Genomic DNA, 26,912 nt, shown 5'->3' with positions numbered 1-26,912 from the left:
ATGATAAAGCTCAATTATTACAGAAAAATGAAGTTTTTGTCCTATATGCTTCCTGATCTAGGGAAGTAATTCCTTCAATTTACATTTTTTATTGGATAAATATTAAAAAGGGAGTGTCCAGAAAATGCAGTCAATCATAACTATGTGAGTACTAACAGTTACAAGTTTTTGTATGGCTTGCAAGAGCTGGCAGTTATGGTAGAGATGATTAGACAAACTCTGCCAGGCTGTTTCAACTTCAAGGGGCAAATGCAAACAATAGCTTTTCCTGGTTTTAACTAATCATTGGCATGTCTCTTTCAGATTAGCATGGCACTGGGGGATTAGCAGAGATTCAAGAGCTGATAAAAAGCTAAGACACTACCTCATACAATACTCTCTGATGTTCAAGTTTAATACAAATTAATGCCTTTATGAAGGATTTTAAGACTTAGTAATATTATCTTTCCTTGTCATTCCTTTCCCTATTGCTGTCTTTCAGTAAATCTTTGCTGAGAAGAAAAGGTAAGCTTCCCAGTTGGTTCTGAGAATATTAGAGTGGATTAGTAAAGAGAGGATTAGCCAAGTTCCATTTTATTATTGAAGGCTCGAGTGAATGTCATGAATACATTGAATCAGACTGATTAATTTGATCACAACAGACAGCCAAAAGCACATCCTAACGAAGATGAAATTTCAGGTAAACACCATGGCTTTGAAGGAAGCTGAGCTGCAGAGGGAAATGCACGCGATGGAACAGAAAACGACAGAGTTGAAAGAACTTAGTGGGGAGAAAAATAGGCTAAATGAAGAACTGAATTTGATGTCGGAAGAAATAATGAGCAACAAAGTAAGTTTCTCTGTGACCAATTCATTACACTGTCAATTCAGTGTGCACTCTCCTTTTTGTAAGACCTTCCTGTAATGTATCGAACTGTTTTTAGCTTATAAAAAAGGTAATCCCATGCTTATGTCACATCAGACTTGGAGTTACCTTTACTATCCAGCACTGTCATGAGCCCAGAAGGAGTCCTAAGGAGCCTCTGCACACAGGAAAATAACCTGTCACACAGCCTAAATATTTTTTTTGTAGAAGACAACCCTTGTGCTACATTATCTCACATGAAATAGATTTCATGCTGCTTTCAATAGGGTTATCTGCTTTCCTAGCCCTTTACAGATTACAAGCCAGAATGTGGCTAGAGACAGCTGCACTGATCTTGCTAAGGACTAACAAAGTCACAGCAAAATGTAAAGTTGTAGTCTGTGTTAGGGTGTTCTTTTAGGGCAGTGTTAGTGTGCTAGATCTATAGCATTTTGGCCCGCTTGCCCCACTGCTTTCCCAAAGCAAACATTGCTGGTTCACACCTTTCCTTTCTCCTGAACCTCCGAGCACTGAGTCCTAGGCGGCAGCTACCAGGCATGCAGAGTTGACAGATACAGTGAAACCTGTTTGCCCAACATAGCTAAATGGTCAACAGTCCTGTACTGATGCAGTCCTTGTGCAACTTCGTCCCTAAGTAGTACTTAGAAGAGGATAGCAAAATACAATCACGAAAAGCTGAAATGACATTTGTAATAGCCTGTCTAAGGAGTTGGGGAAATTTGTAATTTTCTTTAAATACTGTAGTAATGTGATAACATTTCTGAAAGTTTTGGCATTTAATCTCAGTAACTGACTTAACAGAATTTTCCGACATTGCCGCACGGGAGGAGCCCCTGTGAATGAGGCTTGAGTACAGCGTCTGCTGAAATCTTCCGTACTGAGCGCCTTGGGAGTGTCCCAAGCATGTCATTTGTGTCTCAGTTAGAAGCCCTACTAAAAGGAAGCCTCAGCTCCATACATATGAATGTGTTAGTTTGCAGTGGCTTTATTCATTCATATATTCGCATATTTATTCTATGAATACTAAGTGCTACTAAGGTCAGGGGATAGAATGCTGAGCCATAGCTATGCTGTTATTCCTGCACTCACAGAGCGCACCATCCAGGCACACAGTAAATTACTAAATAGGAAGCATAATCATAAACTGTTTAGTCCTTTAAAGGCATCAAATAAGATTCCTTACTGCAGAATAATAGGTAAGTGGGATGTGGGAGCAGGGAATAACCTAGTTTGGACAGGTTGGTCCGAGAGTATCACCTGCAGGGTGAGGAGTCAGCCGTGTGCAGAGCAACCCAGAGGAAGGAGTTGTCTTTTAGGTCTAGAGAGCAGTGCGGTAAAATCTCTGGGGTTAGAAAGGTCTTTGCATGTTTTTTTTTAGAAATGGGAAGGAAGCCATTGTGGCTGGAGTCAGATGGGAAATGATGTGTAAAAGATTGGAGCACTAGGGAAGCCATGGTAAAGAATGAGAATGCAATCTAAAGTGACACCAAACGCATGAGGCTGGGGTTTGAAAGGAGGGCTTAAGGTGGATATGTGAATTTGGCTAGTTCAGAATATAGAGAGTATTTAACAGTTATGGGAGTAGTAGAAAATACTGATGGTGAAGCCCAGAGACCTTCAGCATGCAGGATAATATGGAGGATGAAGGGCTAGCGAAGAAAGCCACAGGATACAGTGAGGCAAACCAGGCGAGTGTCACGTCCTCGAGACAGAGCGGAGGCTGCCTTGGGAGGGGCTGGGTGGACAGCAGTGTGCGGTACTGCTCAGCAGGCGGAGGAGCCTGCAGCTGCAGAGTGCTCCTAGGGTCTGCTGCACGGAGGCCAGCGATGCCCGGGAAAGCTACGTTAGCGGGGTTGGTGCAAAACCAGGTTCGAAGGGCCTTGAAGAGTGAACAGGAGATGAGCGAGTAGCTGCAGCCAATATATAATGAACACATGTGGAGATGGTTTTGGGGTCAAACAGAGAAGACAGATGCCTCCAGGGCTGGAGTTTTGCCAGTCCTGAGTGGTGGAGGCAGAAGGGGCAGAAGAGTTGAGGGCATTTGGAAGGAAATTCTCACTGTGATAGAACATGGAATCTACACTGGCTGAGGAAGAAAACGGAAGTCTGAGGGGCATAAGTGTCAAGGTGGTCATGGCGTTAGTGGTGCTATTGATGAGGTCAAGGACTCACTGCAGTGGAAGTTAAGTAAGTGACCCTGGAAGATGAGGGTGTGGTCTCAGAGGGTTTAGTTAAAGTTGAATTTTCAGAGTCTCTGGTCCTTGTGGGTGTGATCTTGGGAGTGGCTGGGCTGAGCAGAAATTATCACTGGAGATGAAATCACAATTTAAAGCGAATGCATTGCTAAGGGTTATAGCACAGGTCTATATAGATTTTGACTTGATCTGTACACTCCTTTTTTTCTCTTCAGTATTTCCTAAAGGTACACAGCCAGGTTCTTAAAGGATGTCCTGTGATTTTATTATTTTTCTCATTAGGGTCAATTACAGGAGCTCATGCGAGAAAATAGTGAATTGAAGAAGAGTTTAGACTGTGTACACAAAGACCAGATGGAAAAGCAAGGGAAAATGCGAGAAGAAATAGCTGAGTATCAGCGACAGCTTCAGGAAGCTGACAGGAAGCATGAGGCATTGCTTGTGGATGCAAACAAACAGGTAAAATGTGGCGTGTGGTGACTTGGGGATACGGAGTGTATGCTGACCATGGTAATGAAGCATTTTTTGCAAGAACACCGTTCTGCATTGTTACTATGCTATGTGACCTTATGAAGGGTCACATCGTATTACCTTCACTACCTTTCTCCAGTTGCCTGTACATGTCTCCTGTATGACTTGCGTTTTTGAAATACATTTCCGTCTTGGAGTAGCGTAGTAGGAGAGTTGCTAAGATGATTTGAGAGGGTCCTTGGAACAGCAGTGTTACGTTGTTTTCCTTAAGATTTCTCCAGCTGAGCCTTCTGGCTAAAGTAACATTTTTCTGCCCTAGTACCAAATGGAAATCCAGACGTACCGAGAGAAACTGACTTCTAAAGAAGAATGTCTCAGCTCACAGAAGGCAGAGATGGACCTCTTAAAGTCGAGTAAAGAAGAACTCAATAATTCTTTGAAAGCTACCACTCAGATTTTAGAAGAATTAAAGAAAACCAAGGTATGTTCACTTCTTACAACTTCATGACTTAGAATGAATCATACAGATACGAGTGTTTGTAGTGGTATGGAATTAAGTGCTTTCCTTTTAATTTTATGAGAATTATATTGCAGTCAAAAAATAATGTCACTCATTCATTCTTTGCTGAGTTATTTTTTTTAAAAATCAGTGGATGGTCTGTAGTCTTATAGCTTGAATAAACTTTATCTGGCTCAGTGAATCCTCTCCAACTGGAGAATGGTACAGAGTTCTCAAGATGGGTCTCAAGATAAGTTGACGGCAGCTCAGGGCAGACCCCTCCAGCCATAGATAATAATTTGGTGGGTTAATTCCAAAGGTTTGTTTTATTTGTTTCCAAGTTCACTGCTGTCACCAAACCCACTTTCCCATGGCTTATCGGGAGGTCAAGGTGTGGGAGCACTTGGTCAGGCACACATTCTCCTCTTCTCCATGCAGGACCATAAGATATTTTTCTCAGGAAAAAAAAGAGGTGAACCCTAGTCTCAGGATTCTCAGACTGTGGATGGTGCTATAGTTATTCTGCTCAAAAAGGGAGGCTCTCTTGATTCCTACAAATATTTTTCACAAAACAAATCCCATCCAGAATGTATAAAAGTGAACCTGGAAAATAAAGATCTTCCAGTAAAGGCCTTTACTTGTAAGATTATTTAAATTTTAAAAATGATGATATTGTATATTGAATATATTCAAACAGAAAATTAGAGACAAACTTACGTTTATGGCTCTTATACAATTATCAAGTGACAGAGGGAAATATACCAATAAAAAACAGACTAATCAAATTCAAAATAACATTAATGATCAATAATGTTCTCCTGCCACAAAATGAGAGATGTTAGGTTTAATAAGAGAAAAGAAGTAGCTTTAGGTCTACTTTTTAATTTACTCACTTCCTGCTTTTTTTAAAAAAATTGAGGTAAAATTGGCATATAACATTATATTTCAAATGTGCTTTCTGCTTTTTAAGTCTTGAACAGTTCTGTGGAGAATGTCTGTCTACATACTGTGTGCAAAATGGTATATTGTTAGTTGAGTCTATTCAGAGCACATACAGTTTTTTAAAAAATTTTTTTATTAAGGTATTGATATACACTCTTATGAAGGTTTCATGTGAAAAAACAATGTGGTTACTACATTTACCCCTATTATCAAGTCCCCACCCACACCCCAGTGCAGTTACTGTCCATCAGTTTAGTAAGATGCCACAGATTCACTGTTTGCCTTCTCTGTGCTACACTGTCTTCCCCGTGACCCCCCCACACCATGTGTGCTAAACATAATACCCCTCACTCCCCTTCGCCCTCCCACACCCCTCCCCTTTGGTAACCACCAGTCCCTTCTTGGAGTCTGAGTCCAGAGCGCATATAATTTTAATGAAGTACTAGTTGATAAGCATTGATGAAATTGAATTAAATGGATTTCTAATTGAATTATGGTTGGAATCAGAAACAGGAGATCTGAAAGTACAGATTTACTGCAACGTTGCTAATAAATTGTTTCAAGATGAAATATATAAAGAATTAAATCTACTTGCAGCGTAAATATGATACTCAGGCTCTCTTTTGGCTTGGTCTGCCTTTGTGTGTTCACAGTCTCTTAGCAGAAACTCTTAGCACTGAATTTAGAACTCTGCATTTTTTTCGATATTACATAATACAATGCAATATGCCATATATTACATAATAACCCAGCAGGAGTCCGGGGTAATATTTCATAATCAAGTTCATATTTCTGCAGCAAAACGTATGTATATATATTCTCACAAGGTGGGATAAATAAAGGTTATAAATACCTTTATGTCTGTTCAGGTCAAGTTTTGCCTCTATATCATTTTCAAGGTTTTTGTGGGACGTGGATTTTGCAGTGTTTAGGGTACTGTGAACTTCTATTATTGAGCTGTGACTGATGCCCACCGTTCTATTCTATTCACTTATTATAAAGTGTAAATTTGTATCGTGAGCCATAATATTGTTTGGCCTTCACTTGGTATGACTAAAACAAATTCCATTTTAGGTATTGAAATTGTGCAACAGCACAGATTTCAAATGGGAACATGATTCTCTCATCAACAATTTTTGACCCACCAAGAACATGTCCACATATCCCCCCTTCCCCTCCCCAGGTGTGATTCTTGTGGGATAAACACAGGCTGTTTCATAGGCCATCACCTTGGGAACCAGGACTTGCGCTTGCTGATACTAAGAAAGGGAGTGGCGAACCCAGTGTCTACTGGGGAGGCTTAGACTGAGTTGGGTAGGAAAGGTGTTTCACGCATCTTTAGATGTTTTAGTTTGAATATAACAAATCTTAAATTTATAATCTATGATTCTTAATTATGTCTCATGATTATGTTTTTAAATGCATGTGAAAAGAAATTCAGGTTTTAAATGCAAGGTTTTGTTTTGTAGATGGACAATCTAAAATATGCAAATCAGTTGAAAAAGGAAAATGAACGTGCGCAGGGGAAAATAAAGTTGTTGATCAAGTCCTGTAAACAGCTGGAAGAGGAAAAGGAACTGTTGCAGAAAGAGCTGTCTCACCTTGGGGCTGCGCAAGAGGACCCAAACACAGGTGGGTGTCACCTGGGCACATCAATGGGCCCAAACTGGCTTCGCCTGGTGAAATCTTACACGCAGGGTCTGTACGCATAGGAAGCGCTGTTCATGTGCTTTTGTTACTCCGTGCTGATTTTCAGCAGTTATCCATTTTCCAGTTTCCGCATGTTGTGCTCAGCTTGGGGTCATCGATAGGACTCAGAACAAAGCCTGCGTTTTGAAACAGACACACCTCCTCTTCTGTTCTATAAAACGTACAATAAACTGGCAGCACTTTTTGCTAATGAGCCATTCCAAGAAGCGTTTTTCATGTGGGTGTCCATTTACGTAGTTCCTACGTCAAAGGCAAATGGGCATCTGAGCTGGCGATGGCAATTTATAAGTAGCTGATTATGGCTGTGCTTGGCCTGTCCTTGTGGGTCACCTACATGTAAAGGTTTGGGGGTGGGGGCTGTATTTTTGGATGTGGAAATGAAGAAGGAAAGAAATGACAACTGTTCCCAGGGCGGATGCTCTTACTGTGTGGAAAGATGATGGCAAGCATAGAGTGAGTGGGTCTCTGGACCATAGCTGGGCGAGTGATCTCAGGGGGTTCTTCACACAGATTTAATGCCAACCATGGCAGCTATGAGTTGATGAAACTCCCCCGATTATAGTGCCCACCTAGTCCATCAGACTCTCCATTGCCTCCAGATGGTTTTTGGAGTTATTTTAGAGCTGCCTTCTCACTGGTCCCCTTCTGTCTCCCAAAGCCATTACAACAGAGACTTCATGTTCTTTGACTTTTATTGTTCATTCACTTAAGATGGAAGTAAATAATTGTCAGGGGAGAACAGGGGGTGCCACAAACTTATCCATTTGCTCTCATAGGAATAACTACAAGAAAGTTTGATGGGTTAGCTGGTATTTAAGCTTGAGATTTGGGTGGATTTTATTTAAGCTCTCCTGGTAAGAGTCATGTAATTTTTAGAACACGTACCTTGGTATGATCCCTCCTAGACAAACGTTGTTTGAACTGTAAGAACATATACAGACATGGGTGCCCCACTTCTCCCCAGCAAAAAATCAAGGAACAAGTCTAAAGCGGTCTACTTTATGATGCCCAGTGTTAATTAGGGGAAGCGTCAAGTGACGTGATGTGTTGCTTTATTTTTGACAGGTACTGCTGTGGATGCTAATGTAGATGAGTTAGTGACTGAGATGAAAGAACTGAAAGAGACTCTTGAAGAGAAAAACAAGGAGGCAGACGAATACTTGGAGAAGTACTGTTCCCTGCTTATAAGCCACGAGAAGCTGGAGAAAGCCAGAGAGATGTTAGAGACACAGGTTGCCCGTCTGACTTCACAACAGCCTAGACTTAATCTCCAGAGTTCTCCTTTGCCAGATTCAGTTGTTCCAGGACCATCTCCAGTCCCTTCTGTTACTGAAAAGAAGTTATCAGCCAGCCAAAATAAAGCTTCAGGCAAAAGGCGAAGGTCCAGTGGGATTCGGGAAAATGGAGGAGGAACAACACCTTTGGCACCAGAGACATTTTCTGAAAAAAGCAGGAAAGCAGTCAAAAGTAGTATTTACTCTACAGGGGATGCTGAAGACGCTGAGTTTGAGCCAGAGGGACTTCCAGAAGTTGTTAAGAAAGGTAGAAATCTTTAAACACAACACTTTCTTTTGAAGTTCCATAGAAAAATTCCCATACAAAAAGACAGAAGCATTTATTTTTTAGGTTATTGGGCAACACTGCCAATTGACCTTCAGGAGCAGTAGTTCACTTTCAAATTGGTAAGGTATTTTCCTTCGGTCGTGAGAGAATGACTAGGATCTAATTACTCATGTCACAGTTCAAAAAGTGCTGGTAGCTTTGAAAAAGGACCATCAAAAATCTTAGCATTTGATATTTCTGTGCTGAAAAATCCCCCAATGAAGGGCACTCTTTAGCTTTCCTACCTTTAGGCATGTGGAGAGCCGGAGGACAGGCTGATGGCGCTAGCCCTCTGGCTGCAGCCACTTACTGCCTTTTTTTTTTTTCATTTAAACCCAGTGTTCCTCCATTTTACCCCCTTTTCCCCTCCAATCTAAGTTTTACAGGAAGGCCTGCTGGGTCTTCACATCTTAGGAAAACATGAGTCAAGACATCCACATATAGAGAGGAAGCAGGAAACATTTTTCTGTTGAACGTTACTGTCTATTCTCTTCCCATGTGGTTTCTTAGTGCTTCCAGTAGGAGAAAACCTGTTATTTGATTTGGTAACTCCCAGGGCAACTGTGAAGCTAATCCATTGTCCCCTGGAGCTGGGAGAAAGTGTTTTTGGAATTCCCCTTACATTTGTCAAAACTTTATGTAACAACTGTTGTTTCCATCGTGGGGAGAGCTGGACCTAGCAGTGCTGACCGGCAGCTTTTTTGCCCTTAGGGTTTGCTGACATCCCATCAGGAAAGACAAGCCCATATGTCCTGCGGAGAACAACCCTGGCAACGAGGACCAGTCCCCGCCTTGCTGCACAGAAGCCAGCACCATCCCCACTAAGTCTCCACAAAGAAAATCACGCTGAGACCTCCAAACCAACAGCTGGGGGCAGCAGAGCACAAAAGGTAAACTCCTGTCAACATGCATCAGCCCCCTGAAACCCAGGAAATGTGCAGTGTTATCTGGGTAAGGCTTTGACACTGCACTCTGGCTCAGGAGCTCTTTAAAGTCCACTGTTCTTAGTGCATTTATAAATAAGGCAGTAGTGAGCAGACCCGAGGATAAACACTACTTTACCCTCGTGCACAATCTCGTCCTGGACCCCACAGGCTACTTATGAATAGCTTGATGGGAAATTGGTAGGTCAGAACCCGAAGGATTTGTAGGAAATACCAAGCATTGCCATGGCAGGATTTGAAGAAGGAGACTTCCTTTTGGCCACAGGCCCTGGCCGTTGCTTGTTGCACACTTTTTCCTCCCACCTATCTGCCCCCCCAGCTGCTTGACCAAAGCTCCTAGCCTCAAGGTCAGCCCTGGCTGCAGGGGAAGTCAGGTCATGTTCTGGTGTACGCTGTGCCATTTCCTTCGGTGGGTGACCAGAGCCACTCCTTGCTGCTCTGTGTGTACTAATATATCTTCCTGCTTGGCTCACATTTACGGGGATCAAATAAAGTATTTACCTGGCTCTCTAAAAACAAAATCATGATGTGCAGATACCACCCTGTACTTTCACTGCTTTATGGCAGCTCACTTTATTTGCGCTGACTTGCTAAATATCTGCCTTTGAGGTGCAGTACGAGTTCTGATGAGCTAGTTCCTTTTGTTTATGATTTACCTGTGGCCTCATGCCTAATACCGTGTCTGACACTCAGTGATACTTGCTGAATGACAGGGGCTGTTACTGTTGCCCTGAAGTGATTGCAGGTGTGGATGTTCAGAAGTACATTAGAGAATCATCTCATGAAATCACCACCAGTCATTTTTTTGCTTCTTGTACGAGAAATTGATTGGAAAAGCCATTTACATGTGTTGTGGCATTCATACTTCTTATCTAGAAAAAAGAGCTTTATCCACTAGGGGGCCTTCTCTCCACACCGCTGTTGAATCTGGTGCCTACAGAGTAGTAACCATGGTTTCCTACAGATCTGAGCTCAGTGCATGAACTACGGGCTGCAGTGAGCACCAGCAGCTATGAATTGCTAAGCAATTTTGTGCACTTGCGCAAATGAATGCGGGTGGGGGGTTCCTCCTGAGAGAAGACTTCGTGGTTAGATACAAACTCTTCAAAACTCAGACTATTGATTTTTAGTTTAATTCAACCTTTGCTGAGTCGCCTCATAAAAATCTTGCCTCATCTGTTAAGCCCGTTTCCTCTTTCAGTTTGAAAAATACAGAGCAAGGTATCATTTCCTAAAGCAGTTGCTTAAAAACTCAGGATTATGAGTCCCCACCTGAAGGACTGGCTGAGTTTTGAGAGGTGTGATTCCCTAAGTCATTTAGCAGGACCTTTAGTGACTCTGGCAAGTCCAGAGGGAAGCGGGTAAAGGGCAGATCAGGTGAGGACCCATCACTTGCTGTTATGTCCCTGGGGTGAGTAAGCCCAGGAGCTCCTCGTTTGCTGGGGACAGGGGAGTTGTGTATGTAGACTTAACTGAACTGGGGCTGGTGGGCAGCCCCAGAGGACCCCCACCAAATTGTAGGGGTGACAGTGATGCTGTCACCACCACGTCTGTTGTCAGTTTAGTGGGACCTTGCATTTTTTCCTGCTAATGAGGTTGATCAACACTGAGCTGTCACCTGCTCCCCCTTTTCCCTCTGTGGCTGCAGGCATAGTTTGTAAGACAGTTAGGGTATGGGCACACTTAATAGTTTAAATACTTGGTGAATCTGACCTCATCCAGTTAGGGACGAGTCTGAGGCTAACTAACCAACATGAAGATCAATTCCCAGTATAAACTCTAATCACAGACTATAGTTTCCTCAATTCGGCATCAGAGTAATTGAGTCTAGAGGAATAAACAAATGGGGGATGGGCTTTGGCTATTTAATTGGGATAAAGAAAGTTTTATGAGCTCAAATTCTCTTTTCCCCGTATGATCTCTTTCGGTCCCTTTTTTTAATAGTGAACCTGAAGATTGGCTCTTGTGCATCTGATGGATTCAAGAGGAATGTCTTTTGTATTACTTTCTACTTAAAAAAAAAAGTACCAGTAAAACTTTTTTTTCTTCCAAGGATGGTCATTTTCCATTAAGACCTGATCCTTCAAGGCTGTTCCTTTTAAGTGTCCTGAACATAATCTGAAGGAGCGGCAAGCTTTCCAGGGATTTGATCTGTTGGCCAGATTTACTATGTTCTGTAATGAAAAGTATTTAGCTGCCTTTTAAAACCACATACTTCCTATGGAAAGAATATGAATGGGGAAATACTTTCCATTCTTTTTTCTTACTGCTTCAGAAGGAGGTCCCTGGAGTGAGTTGCTCAGGAAGTGATCCGTCACATGGCGACTGCTCAGCATCGGTACTGAATGCGCATCACCCTTGTTAGGAGCCTTTTCTCTTTTTCTTTCAAAAATCTTCCTACTTGAAATTTTACTCTCGCCTATAACTCTGGTTGAGTGAAGCTTTTCTGTACTTTCTCTGTCTTTTTCCTCTTGCTTTTCCCTGACTCCACATTTTGTGTCACTACTTTGTAAACCTCAAAAAATCGTGGCTCTACTAGCCACCCGCCCTCTCATCTGGTTCTTTTTAAAGTCTTGTATTTTCTGGGATCCCTCTTTCTCTTACAAGGGCAGCATATCGGAAAGAGGATTCACTCTCTCTGGACTTTGTTATTAGGTAACTGCCCTTCTGCTATAATCTGAATTCAATATAGAAAGAAAACAAAAGTCTAAGGAGAATGATTAAAATGCCATTGTATGAGAAGCAAGTCTTTTCAGTCTTATAAGTAAAGGTTCCACCCCATGAAAGGTGGTCCTAGCTTGGATTATGCTCATTTGAATGACAGCAGGGGCTCAATTAGGACAAATGGAAGCTGGTGTGGGTTCTCTTTGAATGTTGCTAGGTAGTCAGGCATGTTCTGAGCACTAGGGATACAAAGATGAAAAGGATATAGATGTCCTCAAAAAGCTTACCTTCTGACCTGGGAATGTCACACTGGCTTTGCGAGCAAGTTCTGGCCATCGGAGCCTTCAAGGAAAGTTTGTGAGGTGGCTTGTCAGGGGTCCTGTCCAACATCGCCCTAGCTTCTGTTAGGTGGAGCCTGTTCTCAGGAAGAAGAAATAACAAAGCCATGAATAACTCCTACAGAAGAATTTAACTTAATACTTGGTGACATAACTATCTTATTTTCCGTGTTGTAGAAATGTGAATGTGGTGATTTAAGCCTCTAACAGAGATGTTTGTGCTGCAGGTCAAGGTTGCTCAACAAAGCCCAGTGGACTCAGGCACCATCTTCCGGGAACCCTCCACGAGATCTCTCTCGGGCAGTAACCTTCCTGAGAGGGGTTCCGCTGACAGCCCCAGGGAGGACTCGAGGGCCAAGCGAGGTCGGTTGGCCCCCAGCCCAGAAGCTGGCCCCGAGTCCAAGAGCAACGAGAACTGTAGGGTCCAGTAGGAGAGACCTTGTGTGTCTGCCCCCCTGGAAGGTGCAGGACTGAACAGCAAGTGGAGTGCCTGCGGGGAGCGCATGATCAGAGGGAAGCAAACAACTCCTTTGAAATTGAAATATGTTTTATACTCTTAGATCTCCCCCTGTAAGTATCAGAAAAGTCAGGAAGCACTGATTACCTGCGTCTTCAGCACTGATCCTCCTCTTCTGTGATGTAAAGACTGTATAAATAAAGCTTTTCAGTAATGTTACACTTAATAGGCAAGCACTACGTAACAACTTCTGTTTGTTTGTGGATTGTACACTAAAAAGAATGCAAAACCCATTTTATATTTCCAGTTAACAGCTCCCAGGAAATTGTAAACTTTTGCTTTGTGATATTTCCTGTGTGTAGTATTAGGCATCAAATAATTCTAGATTGGGAATTTCTTTGAGCGGAGAAAAATGAAGGAAAACATACACACATATACACACATGGATATGCGTATGTGGGTGTGTTCATCCTTCTCTTCTGATGTGCTTTCTAAATCTTACATAACCTGTACATATTTGTGTGTCAGGTGGTGGGAACTGTGTGTCTGTTGGCTGCAGGCTCCTCACAGCTGTGGTGGACTCTCAGGTGCCCCATCATTGTGCTGTTTCTTTCTAAGACCAATTTGGTGCCATTCTTTGGTATGCATTCTCATAACTGGTGATCTTGTATTAAAATGTTAGTTTTTTTCTAATAAAAAATTACCTTTGTTTTCAGTAAAAATGATTCCTAAATGTAAATGTATTATGAACATTGGTACCATTCCTTGCTAACTTCAACAGCTTCTTATGAAAGTAAGAATTTTTTAACAAATGATGCCAGTATATTTAGTGAACATATGTAGTTATAGGAAAAGACATGATTTGGGAGGTAGGTCCTGAAGATTATATGGGAATATAGTGTGTCCCACCAGTGCCTAGCACACTGTGTGTACCCATCAAATCACATCAGCAAGGATACAAGGATGTGGTATTTTCCAGCTCATCTTTTGATGACAGCAAGCATTATGAGCCATGTCAAATCCAAAGACTTCGGAACAAGTTGTGTCCTTGAATCAAGGTAAAAAAGTTTTCCAGGACCTGAGCTAGTGAAAGATAATTTGCTCTTGGCTTTCAGTTCAGATTGATGTATAAACCTTGACAAATACCATCATTTATATTTTAAAATTGTCCCGTGCAAGGTGGCCTCTATTGTTGGATTAGTAGTTGTCCTGAAGGACAACTTCATATTCATCGGACTTCCCTCCTATTTCTTCAGTTGCTTGGGGCTGTGGTCTGGGGCTGTATCCTTATCATAAATCATCCCAAGGCTGCCAAGTGCCTAAGGGCATGGCCCAGAGCGGGCATCACTGGGACCAAGCCATCATCGGCTTTCCTGGCTCACTCCAGTGACTGGAAGATTCCACTCAGGAGGGCTGGCTGGGTCGTTCCGTGCAGCCTTGAAGGCACTGTCATCTTTTCCTAGGTGGACTGTGGCTCGTGCTCCTTGTTACCAGGAATACTTGGTATGCCTTCCATTTTCATAACTGTGGAGAATTGTTCATAGTCTCATAAATGGACAGCCAGGACATTAAGTGTTCTTTTCCTCAAGCTAACAGTACTCGTAATACTATCAGCTGTACTGTATATAGGATGAAAAGTAAATATGCTCCAGTCCTAACTCCAAAGTGCCTGATAAACCAGTTGAGTCACAGATAGGATCCCAGATAACAAATCACCACATCCAGAGACCTGGGTTTCAGATTCTCATCTTTACAATGAGGAGCTTTGTGGAGACGATTCTTTCATCTAGAATCTTCTGTAGCAACTGAGCTGGCCTTTTTTGTTATTGGGAGTTAACCAAGAATCCAAACGGACTGCATCCTCAATAAAAAGGGACAAAATTCAACATTAACTGTAGGCTGAATTCCTGGCCCACCCCTCCAGCCCTGCACAGGGACTAACCTTCTTTGAAATTTATTTGTGTTTTTTCTCATTTGACCCTAATTTATTTTGTTGGAATTATCAAATTTTCACAGATTTGTTTGAACCTGGGAATAGGTCAGGATACTTCACCCCGGGGGCCCCTAACTCTAGGAGGGGAGACCTGTTTCACTTCCCAACTGGCTTAAGACAGAAAAATCCTCTAACTATTCTTAGGATGGCTCAGAACGTTGATCTTCAATTTCCAAGTTAGTTCTTGCAAAGTCCTTCAGGTTATGGCAGTATGTCATGAAAGTAATTTAAATGGGAAATGAACTACAATCAATTATTTTAAGTCGTAGGTTTATTACACTTGAGTCAGTTGAACCAATTGCATATGTTTCGTATTTCTCTTCTGTGGTTGACGAAGGGGATACATTTTTTTCTTCAAGGGGGCACAAAGTACCTGGAATTGGTGGTTATCAATTGTTAGTTGAGTTATACTCTTCCACCCTGTTTATGAAAACACAGGAAGTGCCTCAGAAGAAACAAGCCATTCTAATTTGAAAAGCCCGAGGACATAAAACTAGCATCCCTCCGCACGTAAGAACTGTTACAGGTTGAGTTTGTTCTCCTGGGTCCTTGCCCCACTGTAACAAAGAACTGAAAGGCTGAGATGCAGTAGTGAAGCAGAGTGACAGTTTTATTTGAATACACCCCAGAGGAGGAGCCCGCCAGACTCAAGGCAGACAAAGGCTCCGAACTTTTCAGGGGAGGCCCTTCTTTGATTGACAGGGTGAGGTAATTTGATTGACAGGGCTAATTATACACCCATTCCTCTTGGTGCGGGCATCTTTTCCCAAAATGCACATAGAAAAGCCAGTGGGGTGGCAAGGGGGTGGGGGAGGGGAGCAAAACTGCAATTTTATTTTAATGAGACTCTGATGAGGTGGAAAGGTTTGGGTGGTTCTTAGTTTTGTTTGATTACCCCTGTGTTGGGACCAGTTTGGCCTGGTTCTGCGAGGCAAAGCCTTCCGGTTCCAGCAAAGCCTTTATTGTCTTTACAGCGGTCCCCATGCCTGGGCCGACTGGGCAGTCTTTTACTTGAACCTTATCTCCCCTTCCCTGGCTGCTTATGTCTATCTTTCTACCTAACAGAGCTCTGTACCCAATGCCACCATCCACCTGAGCTGTGGCTCAACTAAGCCTACATGGAAATTATATACATTTGCCAAAGTGTTTTCACATGTCTGCTCAAACCTTATAACTTTGTGAGGTAGACATTAGGATCTCCATTTAACAGGATGAGGTCAAGTGGGAGATAGAGGCTCAGGGAGCTGAATTATTTCCACCCCAGTCTAGTGAACATGGAGCCCATTGTCTTTCTTGTTTGTATCATGTCTCTAGGGGCAGCCAGTTCCAGCATATTTCCAGAATCATTCTGATAGCACAAATATTCAGATATTGGTAGGGTTTCCACTTTCTCTGCACAATGGAGATGTCCAAGTTTAGGATGATGGCATCTGACTCATTTTACCTACATTGAATTTTCAAAAATATAAAATGAGACTAGCTATAGATTTCAACTTGTGAAAGTTGTAACTAAACTTAATGCATAAACATTATTTACTCAAAAGGAAATGCTTTTTTAAAGAGTGTTTTGGAAATCCTTGAAAAAAATCTAAAGACTTGTAAGGCTTTGAAATCAAAAGTTTGGTTTAATGCAGATAGTCAAAGTGAGAGTCAGGTGGCAGAAGTCTCGGGCTCACATTGTGATGATGTTGGGCAAATTACTTAATTCACTATGCTTCAATTTCAGTTTCTTCTGGTTAATTTGGGAATAGTAATCTCTTAAAGTTGTCATGAAGATTAAATTAATTAGTTAAGACTTCTGTGTGTGTGATTTTGCACGCCATAAAATATTGGTTATTCTGTAGACAGAGAATTGCACAGATGGTTTAAATATTGCATCTTAAAATTGTTAAGCATGTTCCTCTAACACTACACATTAATTTCAGATTAAGTTCCATCCCACCAAATTCTCTCCATTCTCAATACCACTAATGCTTATTTTGCAAATAAGGTTAATCACTAGATTTGTACATATCACTCAGTTACTGATCTTGCACATGAACCATCCATCTGCTGGTTTGGGATTTTCTTTGGCTCATTAAAAATACACAAAGAAAACAAGTACTGCAGTTTTACTTACAGATGAGTTGTGGTGCTGAAGTTCATGTATTGATCCTTTGGATCTCAGAATACATTTATTTCCTTATAGAAACAACATTGTAAATTGTGTCTGAATTCAAGTCCAGAGAGTCAAACCTCAAAATATGTTAAAATGCCAATTACATGTGTTTCCACTACAGTCATAGCATTGTTTTTCTATAAAAATATATTTTTAAGCATGAGGTTACCAAAAAGCCATTTTCCTATGCCTTGACCATTTTTCCAGTGTGACCCGCTCTTCCCATTTAATGATGCTTGACAGGAACTGCCTAGTGGTCTCAGGAGAGAGTAATGGGGGTGTCGATTTCTGTCCACCACATTTCTAAAAGCAGCTTCCAGTGTGAAAGGGAAAGGGGTGGCTTTTATGTTGGTTCTGATGCTCCAGGCAAGGTCTGTCTTGTGTAACCATGTATTTGTGTGCATAAATGTAAGTGATTTCTGCTACAGATGTTTTAGAAGATCAAAGAAAAGACACATATCCTCAAACATACATTTTTATTGATTTGCAGATTGAGTTCCAGACCACCAAATTTCACCAGCCCTCATCCCTTCAATGCAAAGAACTTGGCAGAGGAATGAGGTCACTGTACACTGTTACTTCTCCCACCTCTACATCACCTTGAGGATGGTCAGAGGATGGCGTTATCTGTGTAAAAATACTTGCCAAACTGAATCCTTGCAGTTTCAAACGCTGTATCTTATTTGATATTTAATAATCTTGTGAAGTGAGTCCTATTTTACCACGTAAGAAGAGACCCATAGAGGTTAAGTTTGTAGCAAAACAAAACAGTCTCTGGTCTTGATCCCCGGTCTAAAGCTCCTCATGTATTACCATGTATTACCATTCCCCCAGGAGAGAGGAAAGGGTTGAGAAGCCAAATACCAGCTGACAAGTTCTTTTTGGGATCCTATTCTGAACCCAGTGGGGAAAGTTTCCTTCTTTTAGGGCTTAGGACAACTCCACCCTTAAGGAAAAAGAGCTTTATTTAACCCTTTGGAGTTGTCAGGGATTTGGCATTTGGGTTTCCAGTGAAAGTTACACTGTTGTAATAATAGGGGATTTTACTTCTCCCACCTCTTTTTCCCCAATGCTGCTTTTACAAGGAGACAAAAAAAAAATTTAAAAAATGGCAGCTTTCCCTGTTACAGACATTTTAGCAAAGCACTGGGATATTCCTGAGTTTTAAATTTGAACGGATTCTCTTGGTGTTGACATGTGAGCTGTGTTACCTAACGGAGCATTGGCTGACTGCGTGTCCATTTCTTCTTGCTAGATCTTGGGCTGTCTACGTACAGTGCTACTTGTCATGGGAGCCATCTACTTGGTGTTTGAATGGTCATCTTCTTGGACTTAGGTCAGGAGAGGGTCATGAATGTGCCCTGTGGTAGCCCCCAAGATTTTGTCTCTGTGCTGCTTATGGGCAGCCTCTGTCATATGCCCACACAGCAGGATGGTGGCCACTTTCCGGGCATCAGACCTTCGGAGAGCTGACATGACATCGCTCTGATGTGTAAGCAGGTGGAGCCTCTTCCTTCTCAAACAGCCATGACTTGGAGCAGGTCCGGGAGCTACATCTCAGCTCTGCCCAACTAGTTGTTTTCAGAGATTGGGCATTCAAGACAATAAGACCTTCTACCATGCGGAGATGCCAGATGTTCATGGCCTTGCACATACCATATTTTAATGTCAGAACTAATAAACAGAGGCTACCCCCTCATTCCTGAGAACTCTTCTAGCTCTTACTGAGAAGATCTACTGCAGATTCCACTTACTATGAAAACCAGGAGCCCAAATTAGCATTGTAGTCCCAAGATACATAACAAAATTACATTTCTTCTCCCTTGAGGTTGTCATAAACTCATATAAGAAGAGAATATGAGGAGTTGGAAATCTTAGGCCGATTTCCCAAATATGGCATAGGTTGTAGTTAATGAAAAATTATTTTTTTAAGCCAAATTCAGCCAATTTTTTTTTTTTCATTATCCCCAGACAGAAAGTTTCTGTTGCTGTGGCAGGGATGGTTGATGCCTACTCGCTGTCACATCTACTTTCATTCTTGTTAATAGAACCCCACTTTTGTTCAGATGTTGCACAGCATTTGCTTGGAAATACATACCTGTCCCCAGGGAAGGAAAGTAATCAGCATAAGCCAATTATGGTCATTTTTTCCTCTTCTGCCAGTGATTGGTCATTATGACCACCATTCAGCAATCGCTTCTGAGACCAGAAATAAAGCATTTCCAAAATGTAGGATGCCAGGTCAGAAAGATGGGTGTTTGATAACTTCAAGCCTCAGAATCAGCCTTGGACTTCTTGTCATGTTAGAAAGTAAACCACTATTTTTTTTAAAGCAACTTCCAGTAGGAAATGAAATTCTGTACTTCACTCATAAGCATCCAGATACAATTGCAAAGTTTGTTTTCTGACCTTTTTTTGTTCGTCAGTTACCTACACTCTTTACACTTTCTTTGAATTTGGCCTACTCTCTGAGCAAGAGAGCCCTTTGAAACTCATTGCTTTAATGATCTTCCTTTCTCCAAAGCTGTCATAAAAGCACTTCTGCTTAGACTGGTAGAGGGCACCCGTCTGAAACCTAAGTTGCACAGGAGAAGACACGAAGAAAGTGTACAATTTTCTAATGCTTCTTGATTCAAATCTTTGAAGTCATTATTCTTTCTGCCTATTGCAATTTCCCTAAACATTAGGTAATTTAAATTAAGTCCAAAATCAAATGACTTCCCAAGCACTCATGACTTCTATTATAACAATATGGCTTAATTATCTAGGTTTTCTTTACCACTTTGAAGATGAAGAATTTGAGATCCTGAATAAGAAGTGGTTTTCTCTGCATCTCACAGGATGTGCTAAAAACTAGATGCCAGCTACTCAGAATGGTGCTTTTTTAAAAATAGAGCATGTGGCCAATCAGCATGAATCATTATTTACAATTTTTTCTAGAAATGATCATTCATGGCACTGGAACGAGCAGCAAGTTTGGAAATTAGATCTTGAAATTCTATGCAGATGGATGGGCCCTCCAGTCTGTCCTGGCCTTAAAGACCAGGGAATATTTAGGAACAGCCGACAGGGAAGCCATGAAGTTGCCAGCTGCCGAGAGAGGTATGTGCATGCTGATGCAATAGTCATGAAAACAGACGCACAGAGCATGAACACCCAGTGCTTCTGGTGGCAGGACCACAAACCTCTCCACTTCCCTCACCAGGCTTTTTTCCCCAAGCCAAGTCCCACACTAACTGCTTCTTTATGTAGCCTTTCCCTTTCAGGTGCTCTCAAGCATGGCTAAGTGTGCCTTTTACACAATTTGGGCATTCCGTTTTTATAGAATATCCTCAAATAGAACCTGTTAGAATTTTAAGACTTCCGGCATTCTTCTGCCAGACTCCTACTTGAATCTGATTCAATCTATGAAATCAGAACCAAATCAGATGATGAATATCAACCTTTCCAAGTCCTCCAGTGTTCCCTTTAAATAGCAGTGGATGGGAGTCCTATAGTGCTTCGGAGACAACCACTGACCCTACTGGACAGAAAGACTGAGTTTTGGAGAGAAATTTAATAAAATTAGTCACACCAACTGAAGATCAACAGAAATGCAGCTGAAGAATGTCATTGCAGTGCTCAATGCAAAGGCAAAATATCTTTTATGTCTGTATAATAACAGAGCATGGAAAACAGAAGGAAACTTATAGATTTGTTTATATGCTTACCCTCACTCAAAAATAATTTTATCTGTAATAGAGATATTGAGAAAACATTTTTTCTCATATGACTTTTCATCAACAGAGAAGAGTTGTTAACCACCCACTCAACCTGTTTCAATAGCTATTTGCTAGGGTTTCCTCTGTATTCTGTGCTTTGTTAATTTTTTGAAGTTCTCAAGGTTTAAGTTTTTCTAGTTCCATATATTAAATTACTACTTTAATTGATTTCTAGTCTCCAAAGTAGTTTTTTAAAATTCTTGAGGTAAATGAGTGCTGGGGGGTTTTAAGATTGGTTGGCTAATATCCCATAATCATCTCACAGTAATTGATCATGAATATATTATGGATGGTGATGGGTCAGAAGATGCTGAGAGATGGACAGTGAGGGGGAAAAAAACCCCAAACACTGTAAAATGAGGTGGGAAGGAGGCATATGGAGCAGATGGGAAGAGACGTGATTTAGAAAGGAATGCAAGGTGGGGGTCAGAATCCCCCAGAGCGGTGTTTATTTTTTATAGTTTCAGCTCAAAAATTGGAAATCTGATTGCCTTGTGGAGGACGGCTAATCCCAGGCAAGAACACCCCAGATATCAGGGTCTTGGCCATTTCCTGGGAAGGCCCTTATTTCATGATGACAGACTCAAGGAGGCCCCCCCAACGCTCTCCTCACTATTCTACCCACCCCCACTTATTTTCCAGACCGTAAAAAAAGCCTCAGCTTATTTAAAGGAGCTAGTATAGAACTAAAATTAGATTTTTTCCAACTCCAACTTGGGTTTAATTAACAACGTTATCTTCTGCCACCATGTTTTGACCATAGATGCTCTTCAGTATTGACTCAGACTGATTCGATATCCTCCGTCCTACTCCCCAAGTCCTCCTACTTAATCTTTCATAACAAATTCCTGCATGACGTTCCTCAGTCAGTCTTTATTCTGCTCAATCTCCCATAGCCTAGGAGACAATTAGGAAAATCAAAAGATGTAGATAATTCCCACATGACCTAGAAAAGTGATCTTTGTCACCTTAAAATAAAATGCACTGTGTTCCTCTTTTACGTCCAAAGGTTTTCTCTTCTCGTGTCTCTCTCTCCATCAATTACAACCCTTTCTCTGCTACTTATCTGGACAGAATTTCTCTGAACCACCTTTAAGCCCTTGTGCTCTATCCCCTATTTAAAGAGACGCTTGGTGTAAAAGCTTCTGTTAGGAATTGTTTGTTGTCCCTAATAGTCATTCTTCTTTATTCCTTCTTTTTTATTACAGAACTACAATTTTCAGCTGGACACATTACTGCCATTATTAACAATACCTACGTTTCAGTCTATAAAACACAGCGGGCACCAATCACTACCTGAATCACTGATTTTCTATTCATTATATGTTGCTTTACATTTTTATTGCCTATCTTTTTCATGTCCACTGCCTCCAAAGAGAATATCGTAAACTCGGTAGTCCCTAGCACAGTGCCCTGCATGGGGAAAACTTCAGTATGTAATTACTGATTCACCTGTAGCTGAATGATTCCTTTTTAAAAATAAGGAAACATAATTGCTCAGAGTCTGAATATAGATTTTTTTCTTCCAATGAGAAAATCAAGAATGTAACTGTGGTCTTTTAGATTGTTATAAAAAAGAAGGAAACTGGAGTTAAATGAGTTTCAATTCTAATGCTACAGCAGCCACGTTCACCTCTCAAAACATGTTTCACTATACGTTTGAGCAAATATGTGCTCCAACCGAGTCAGATGGTTAGTGGTTCCCTCATCCACCCAATCCTATTCCTGCTTGCAAACCATTTTTTCATCATTCCTTGGAGTCATTCCTGACCCCTAGTTCTACCCAATCTTTCAACACCCAGGCAAGCCCACCTTTTCTGTGTAGTCTTCTGAGTATGCTCCTTGCTTAGCCCCTCTTTCTGGGAGGGACTTCGAGACCTTACATTTGGTTAGCACCTCAATCACATATCCTACATTTGCATGTATATTCCTATTTCCTCACCTGAATTCTGGGACTCTTTGGGGACAGTAGAGTGCCCTACACCTTTTTATACTCCCAGTTTGAGCTCAGGGCCATCTATAAATAGGCACGGATGACTGCTCCCTGGATGACAGCTGCCTTCTCTTTTCTATCAGGTCACAGAAAGGTGAGAAGTTGACAAAGATGTGCTGATTTCTCAGTCACTTGCCCTGGTTGGTACTAAAAGTCATCTTTATGTGCTTGTTTGTAAAAAAAGCTAGACCAAATCCTTCTTAATAAACAAGCATCTCTTTGCTGACAGGTGTTTCAATTGATGGATTGGGCCAAAGTCTTATGGAAAATTTTCATGTGATTAATCTCTGTTCCAGAATCTACAGAGCTCTTCCCATTATCCAAGAGAATGGTACACACACAAGCACTTTCCTCCCACTAGTTTGTTTACTGTTTACTTCCAGTACAGCTGATTTTCAATCTTTCTTTGAGAGTAAACAAGATGGTATATATACTCAAAGATCTAATCACACAAAGGTCAAGAAATTGAAGCCCAGGAGGTTTGTATGTACTTCATCTTTTCTCTTTTGAGAAGATTACCATGTATAACTCTGCAAGTGCGGGAGAACCTACAGTATCTATTCCTCATACATTTGGGATTTGTGAAAATGTCTTATATGCTTCAGACTGCCAGATTTCTGCATTATCAGGGAAGAACAGGTTTCCAGATGAATTTTAAGATACATAAGCTCGCGGGAGGATTATCTAACCTATTTAACTTTTAAAGTTTATTTTCTAACATTCATACTTTAGCTTATTTTCTAACATTCCTTTTTTTTTTTTTTTGCTTACAAAAACTGTCCTCCTTTTCATCTATGGTACTTTGCAAAAGTACCGTTTATAAAACGATTTTCTCTCAGCTTCAAACTTACCTTCTATACTTCCTTTGTGATGCTGCAGCTGGCACTCTGCAAACCATATTTCTCCTTGGCTCCCTGGCTCCCTGATAGACTATTGAGAAAATGGAAGTTCCATGGCCGGGATTCTCACCGGAGCGTGGTCTGCTTGCCCACTGTGCACGTGCAGTGTTTGTAGGCATAGGCTTGCACGTGCGTGAGCAGTAAGCTAGTGATTCTATATAAAGAGCTCTGTCCAGTGCTCTGCGGTGGCAGGGAGGCCTGGAGGCAGGCACCAGCTTGCTGCATGCAGACTTGCCTCGAGGTAGATGGGAGTCTAGCCTTTGACCTGCCACCCTGAAAATAAAGCTGGGTGTAAACCTTTCTACCCTAAGGTCGTTCCACTGTCATTTTTCCAGTTCCATTGTCATGTTTCCGTCTCTCCAAATTCAGAGTGAACTTGCCTGGGGCTGACACCCTCAGGCCAGACAAAGGCTTTCCCAGTAGCGGGTGCTAGAGGGATCCCCGCAACGCAGAGGAGGCAGAGGGGACCGGCTCCGTTTCGCTGCTTCCTCTCCGCACTGACCACCCTCACCTCCTTTCTTCTCACTGGCAGTGGCAGCTTATTTCAGTAGCAGCATCTGGATTCAGTTAACAATTTTCTCAGTTCTCATCAGCCTCCCTGTGCCCCCTTACAGTCAGTGAGGCCCCTCCTCCAGGTGTTTTCCGTTTCAATAATGTTGTTCCTTTGGCTTTAGGAGTGGTAAATACTTACTGCAGTTTCAGTCTGTGAATTGTTGGTGGTCTTTTTTTCTCCTTCAATTCCATGATGCCTAGTTAACAATTCTTTATTAAATTCACTCTGCTGAAGTAACTGGTATAATTTCTTTATCTTGATTGAACCCTGACACAGATCGTGTAGGTTGTCTTGTGTATTTGGAGGTAATACAAATCAATTCTTTAATCCATGTTTTTCACCTTTAACAATTTCCACCAGATCTATCTGAATGAGCGACATGTTCTAGAAACCATACTTTTTTCCTCTGTAATAACCAATTTATCGGGCTTGATCCTAATACTTACAAAAAAATCCATGAGATCTCCATGTCCAGTGAGGGGGAGTAGATACTGTTCTGTGTAGTCCTGGCCTCCAACACCCCAGAAAGAGGGGATGACTCGGAATGGGAGTATCCAGGTCAGCCCCACTCTTGCGACACTTTCTAAATCACTGGAGGGGGCGATACAGGATGCTAATCCCCAGGAAGCTGAAGATCCTGGGCCTTTCTTGCTGCTGGCAGGGGAAGAGGAGCCTCAGGGGGAGCAACATAACTGATTTAAATATTCCTTTCAACATCGCTCAGCGTGAGTGCAAATCGGTGTTGGGGACAAATGTTCTGGCTTGAAGGCTTTTCTGGGGTCAGAGGCGGGTTTCTCCTGGGAGCACTTCTGTGCTCAAATGTGATGTTTGCTGCCGTGACTCATTTAATAGCTGCTTCTCCTCCACTCTCAGACATGCTTTTGGTCATTCTGGAATGATATCTTTTGCACATTTTAGTGAAGGCTAATTTAACCTTTTTTTCTTTCATGGATCATGTGTTTGGTGTGGTATCTAAAACCTCCTCCTCAAACCCACACGTACATAGATTTTCTCCTGTGCTTTCTTTTAGAAGCTTTACAGGATTGTGTTTTATCTTTAGGTCTGTGATCCATTTTGAATTAACTTCTATGTTATGGTGTAAGGTGTCTGAATTCTTTTTTTTTTTGCTTATGACCATCCAATTGTTCCAGCACCATTTGTTGAAAAGATTATCCTTTCTCAACTGACTTACCTTTGCTCTTTTTGCAAAGATCAGTTGACTATACTCATGTTGGTCTCTTTCTGAGTTCTCTAGTCTGATGCACGTTAATTCCCTTTTTCAGATGTTGTTTATTAAGCACCTGTTAGAGGAGGGCATTCCTCTTAGGCACAAAAAGGAAAGATTAAGTCATTGTTCTTAGGCAGGTCTCAGTCCTGATAATCGAAGCAGTGGTTTATAGTGCGGTTTGGTAAGGGACACGGCGGAAGTATGCATAGGCTACTGAGTTCTCAGAACACAAACATACCAAATTTCTTCCCACCCCTATCATGACTGTTTCTATCCAGATCCAAGGCATTATCATCTTTTACCTGGATTTTTAGTTACCTCCTAACTGGGTTCTCTGATTCTACACTTGTGTTTCCTTTAAAAGAAAGTGAAATTATGTCATTCCTCTGCTCAAAATCTCCAGTGGACTCCCATCCGCGTTAGAGTGGAAGTCCTCACAGTAGCCCTCATGAGCTAGATGCCATCATGTCCCTGACCTCAACTCCTAACCTCGTTGTCATCATGCTACTGTGGCTTCTCTGGCCTCCTTGGTATTCCTCAAAGGTGCGGGGCGTGCTTGCTTCAGGTCTTGGCTCTCCCCCAGGGATAATCTTGTCAGATACCTGTAGGTCCTTCTCCCCCCATTTCCTTCAGATCATGATACAATCTGTAGCTCTGGGCAAGTTCACTCTGGATTCAGTGAGACCACAGAACAACAATGGAACCTTAGCAGTAAAAGGGTCTATTCTCATGGTGAGCATGCCTGCATCAGACAAGGCTGCAAATATGCAATTCGCCTCAGCCTTTGCCTCCAGGGAAGAGCACAGGGCAGAGCTCTTTACATAGCAACATAGACAATAGTGGCTCGTGGCCAACAGGTGTGTAAGCACATACCTCCGCAGTAGGCCAATCACACTGTCAAGTAGATTCGGATGAGGTGAGGATCCTGGCCATGGTAACTTCCATTTTCCCTACAGATCTGTACTGTCATTCGTTATCTGTTCAGCAATCTACTTTGCCTCCTCCTTCCTCCTTCCACCACCCCTCCACCTCTTCTTCCTCTTCCTCCTTCTCTTCTCCTCCTGGGGGAAAATTGTGGCAGTAGTGGCAGAGATGGCATTTGAGACTGTAAGGATATAAATTTTTTAGGAAACTATAAATCTCCAAAGATGAACTAATTGGGTCAAGGGGATTAATTAGAAGCCAGGAGGAGGCTTCATGGGTTAGAATATTTCTCAGTAAGATCTTGAAGGAAGGGAGCCTCAATAAAAGGCAAGTGTATAGAAAGTGAAAGCTCCTATGGCCAGGATTCCCACCTGACCCTGGTCGGCTTGCCCAGTGCACACCTGTGGACCATACATCATTACTGACTCTATATAAAGAGCTCCATCCACCCAGGGCTCTGGGCTGCAGGGCTGCAGGAGAGCAGAGGCTGGAGTGCTGGCAGTGCCTTGGACAGATACTGGGATGGTTGCCAGGACGGAGAGGCCCCGAGACAGAGACCCGCTTGCTGCATGCAGACTGATCCTGAGATGGTCGGAATTCGTGTGTGACCTGCCACCATGAGAGGAAAGCTCAGTATAAAACCCTTTCACCCACAATGTTCCATTGTTGTGATTCGGTCTCAGCGAACCCAGAGTGAACTTGCCTGAGACTGAAAC

The 26,912-nt window shown here is 42.0% G+C and overlaps 1 protein-coding gene across 1 annotated transcript in view; it reads left to right on the top strand.

Moving 5' to 3' along the window:
- CENPF (centromere protein F) overlaps nucleotides 1–13,409 on the top strand; it is a 50,233-nt gene extending 36,824 nt beyond the window's left edge. The window contains exons 14-20 of the mRNA XM_017650882.3: nucleotides 680–829; nucleotides 3,343–3,519; nucleotides 3,851–4,012; nucleotides 6,442–6,604; nucleotides 7,748–8,224; nucleotides 8,996–9,174; nucleotides 12,458–13,409. Coding sequence (XP_017506371.3) covers nucleotides 680–829; nucleotides 3,343–3,519; nucleotides 3,851–4,012; nucleotides 6,442–6,604; nucleotides 7,748–8,224; nucleotides 8,996–9,174; nucleotides 12,458–12,661 — 1,512 coding nt within the window. The 3' untranslated portion in view covers nucleotides 12,662–13,409. The remainder of the gene's footprint in view (nucleotides 1–679; nucleotides 830–3,342; nucleotides 3,520–3,850; nucleotides 4,013–6,441; nucleotides 6,605–7,747; nucleotides 8,225–8,995; nucleotides 9,175–12,457) is intronic.
- The last annotated feature ends 13,503 nt before the right edge of the window (nucleotides 13,410–26,912 follow it).

This window comes from Manis javanica, chromosome 11 (genome assembly GCF_040802235.1).
Source record: "Manis javanica isolate MJ-LG chromosome 11, MJ_LKY, whole genome shotgun sequence".
Lineage (NCBI taxonomy): Eukaryota > Metazoa > Chordata > Mammalia > Pholidota > Manidae > Manis > Manis javanica.
The sequence above is the reverse complement of the archived record's forward strand: the minus strand, read 5'-3'. Positions and strand labels throughout refer to the sequence as shown.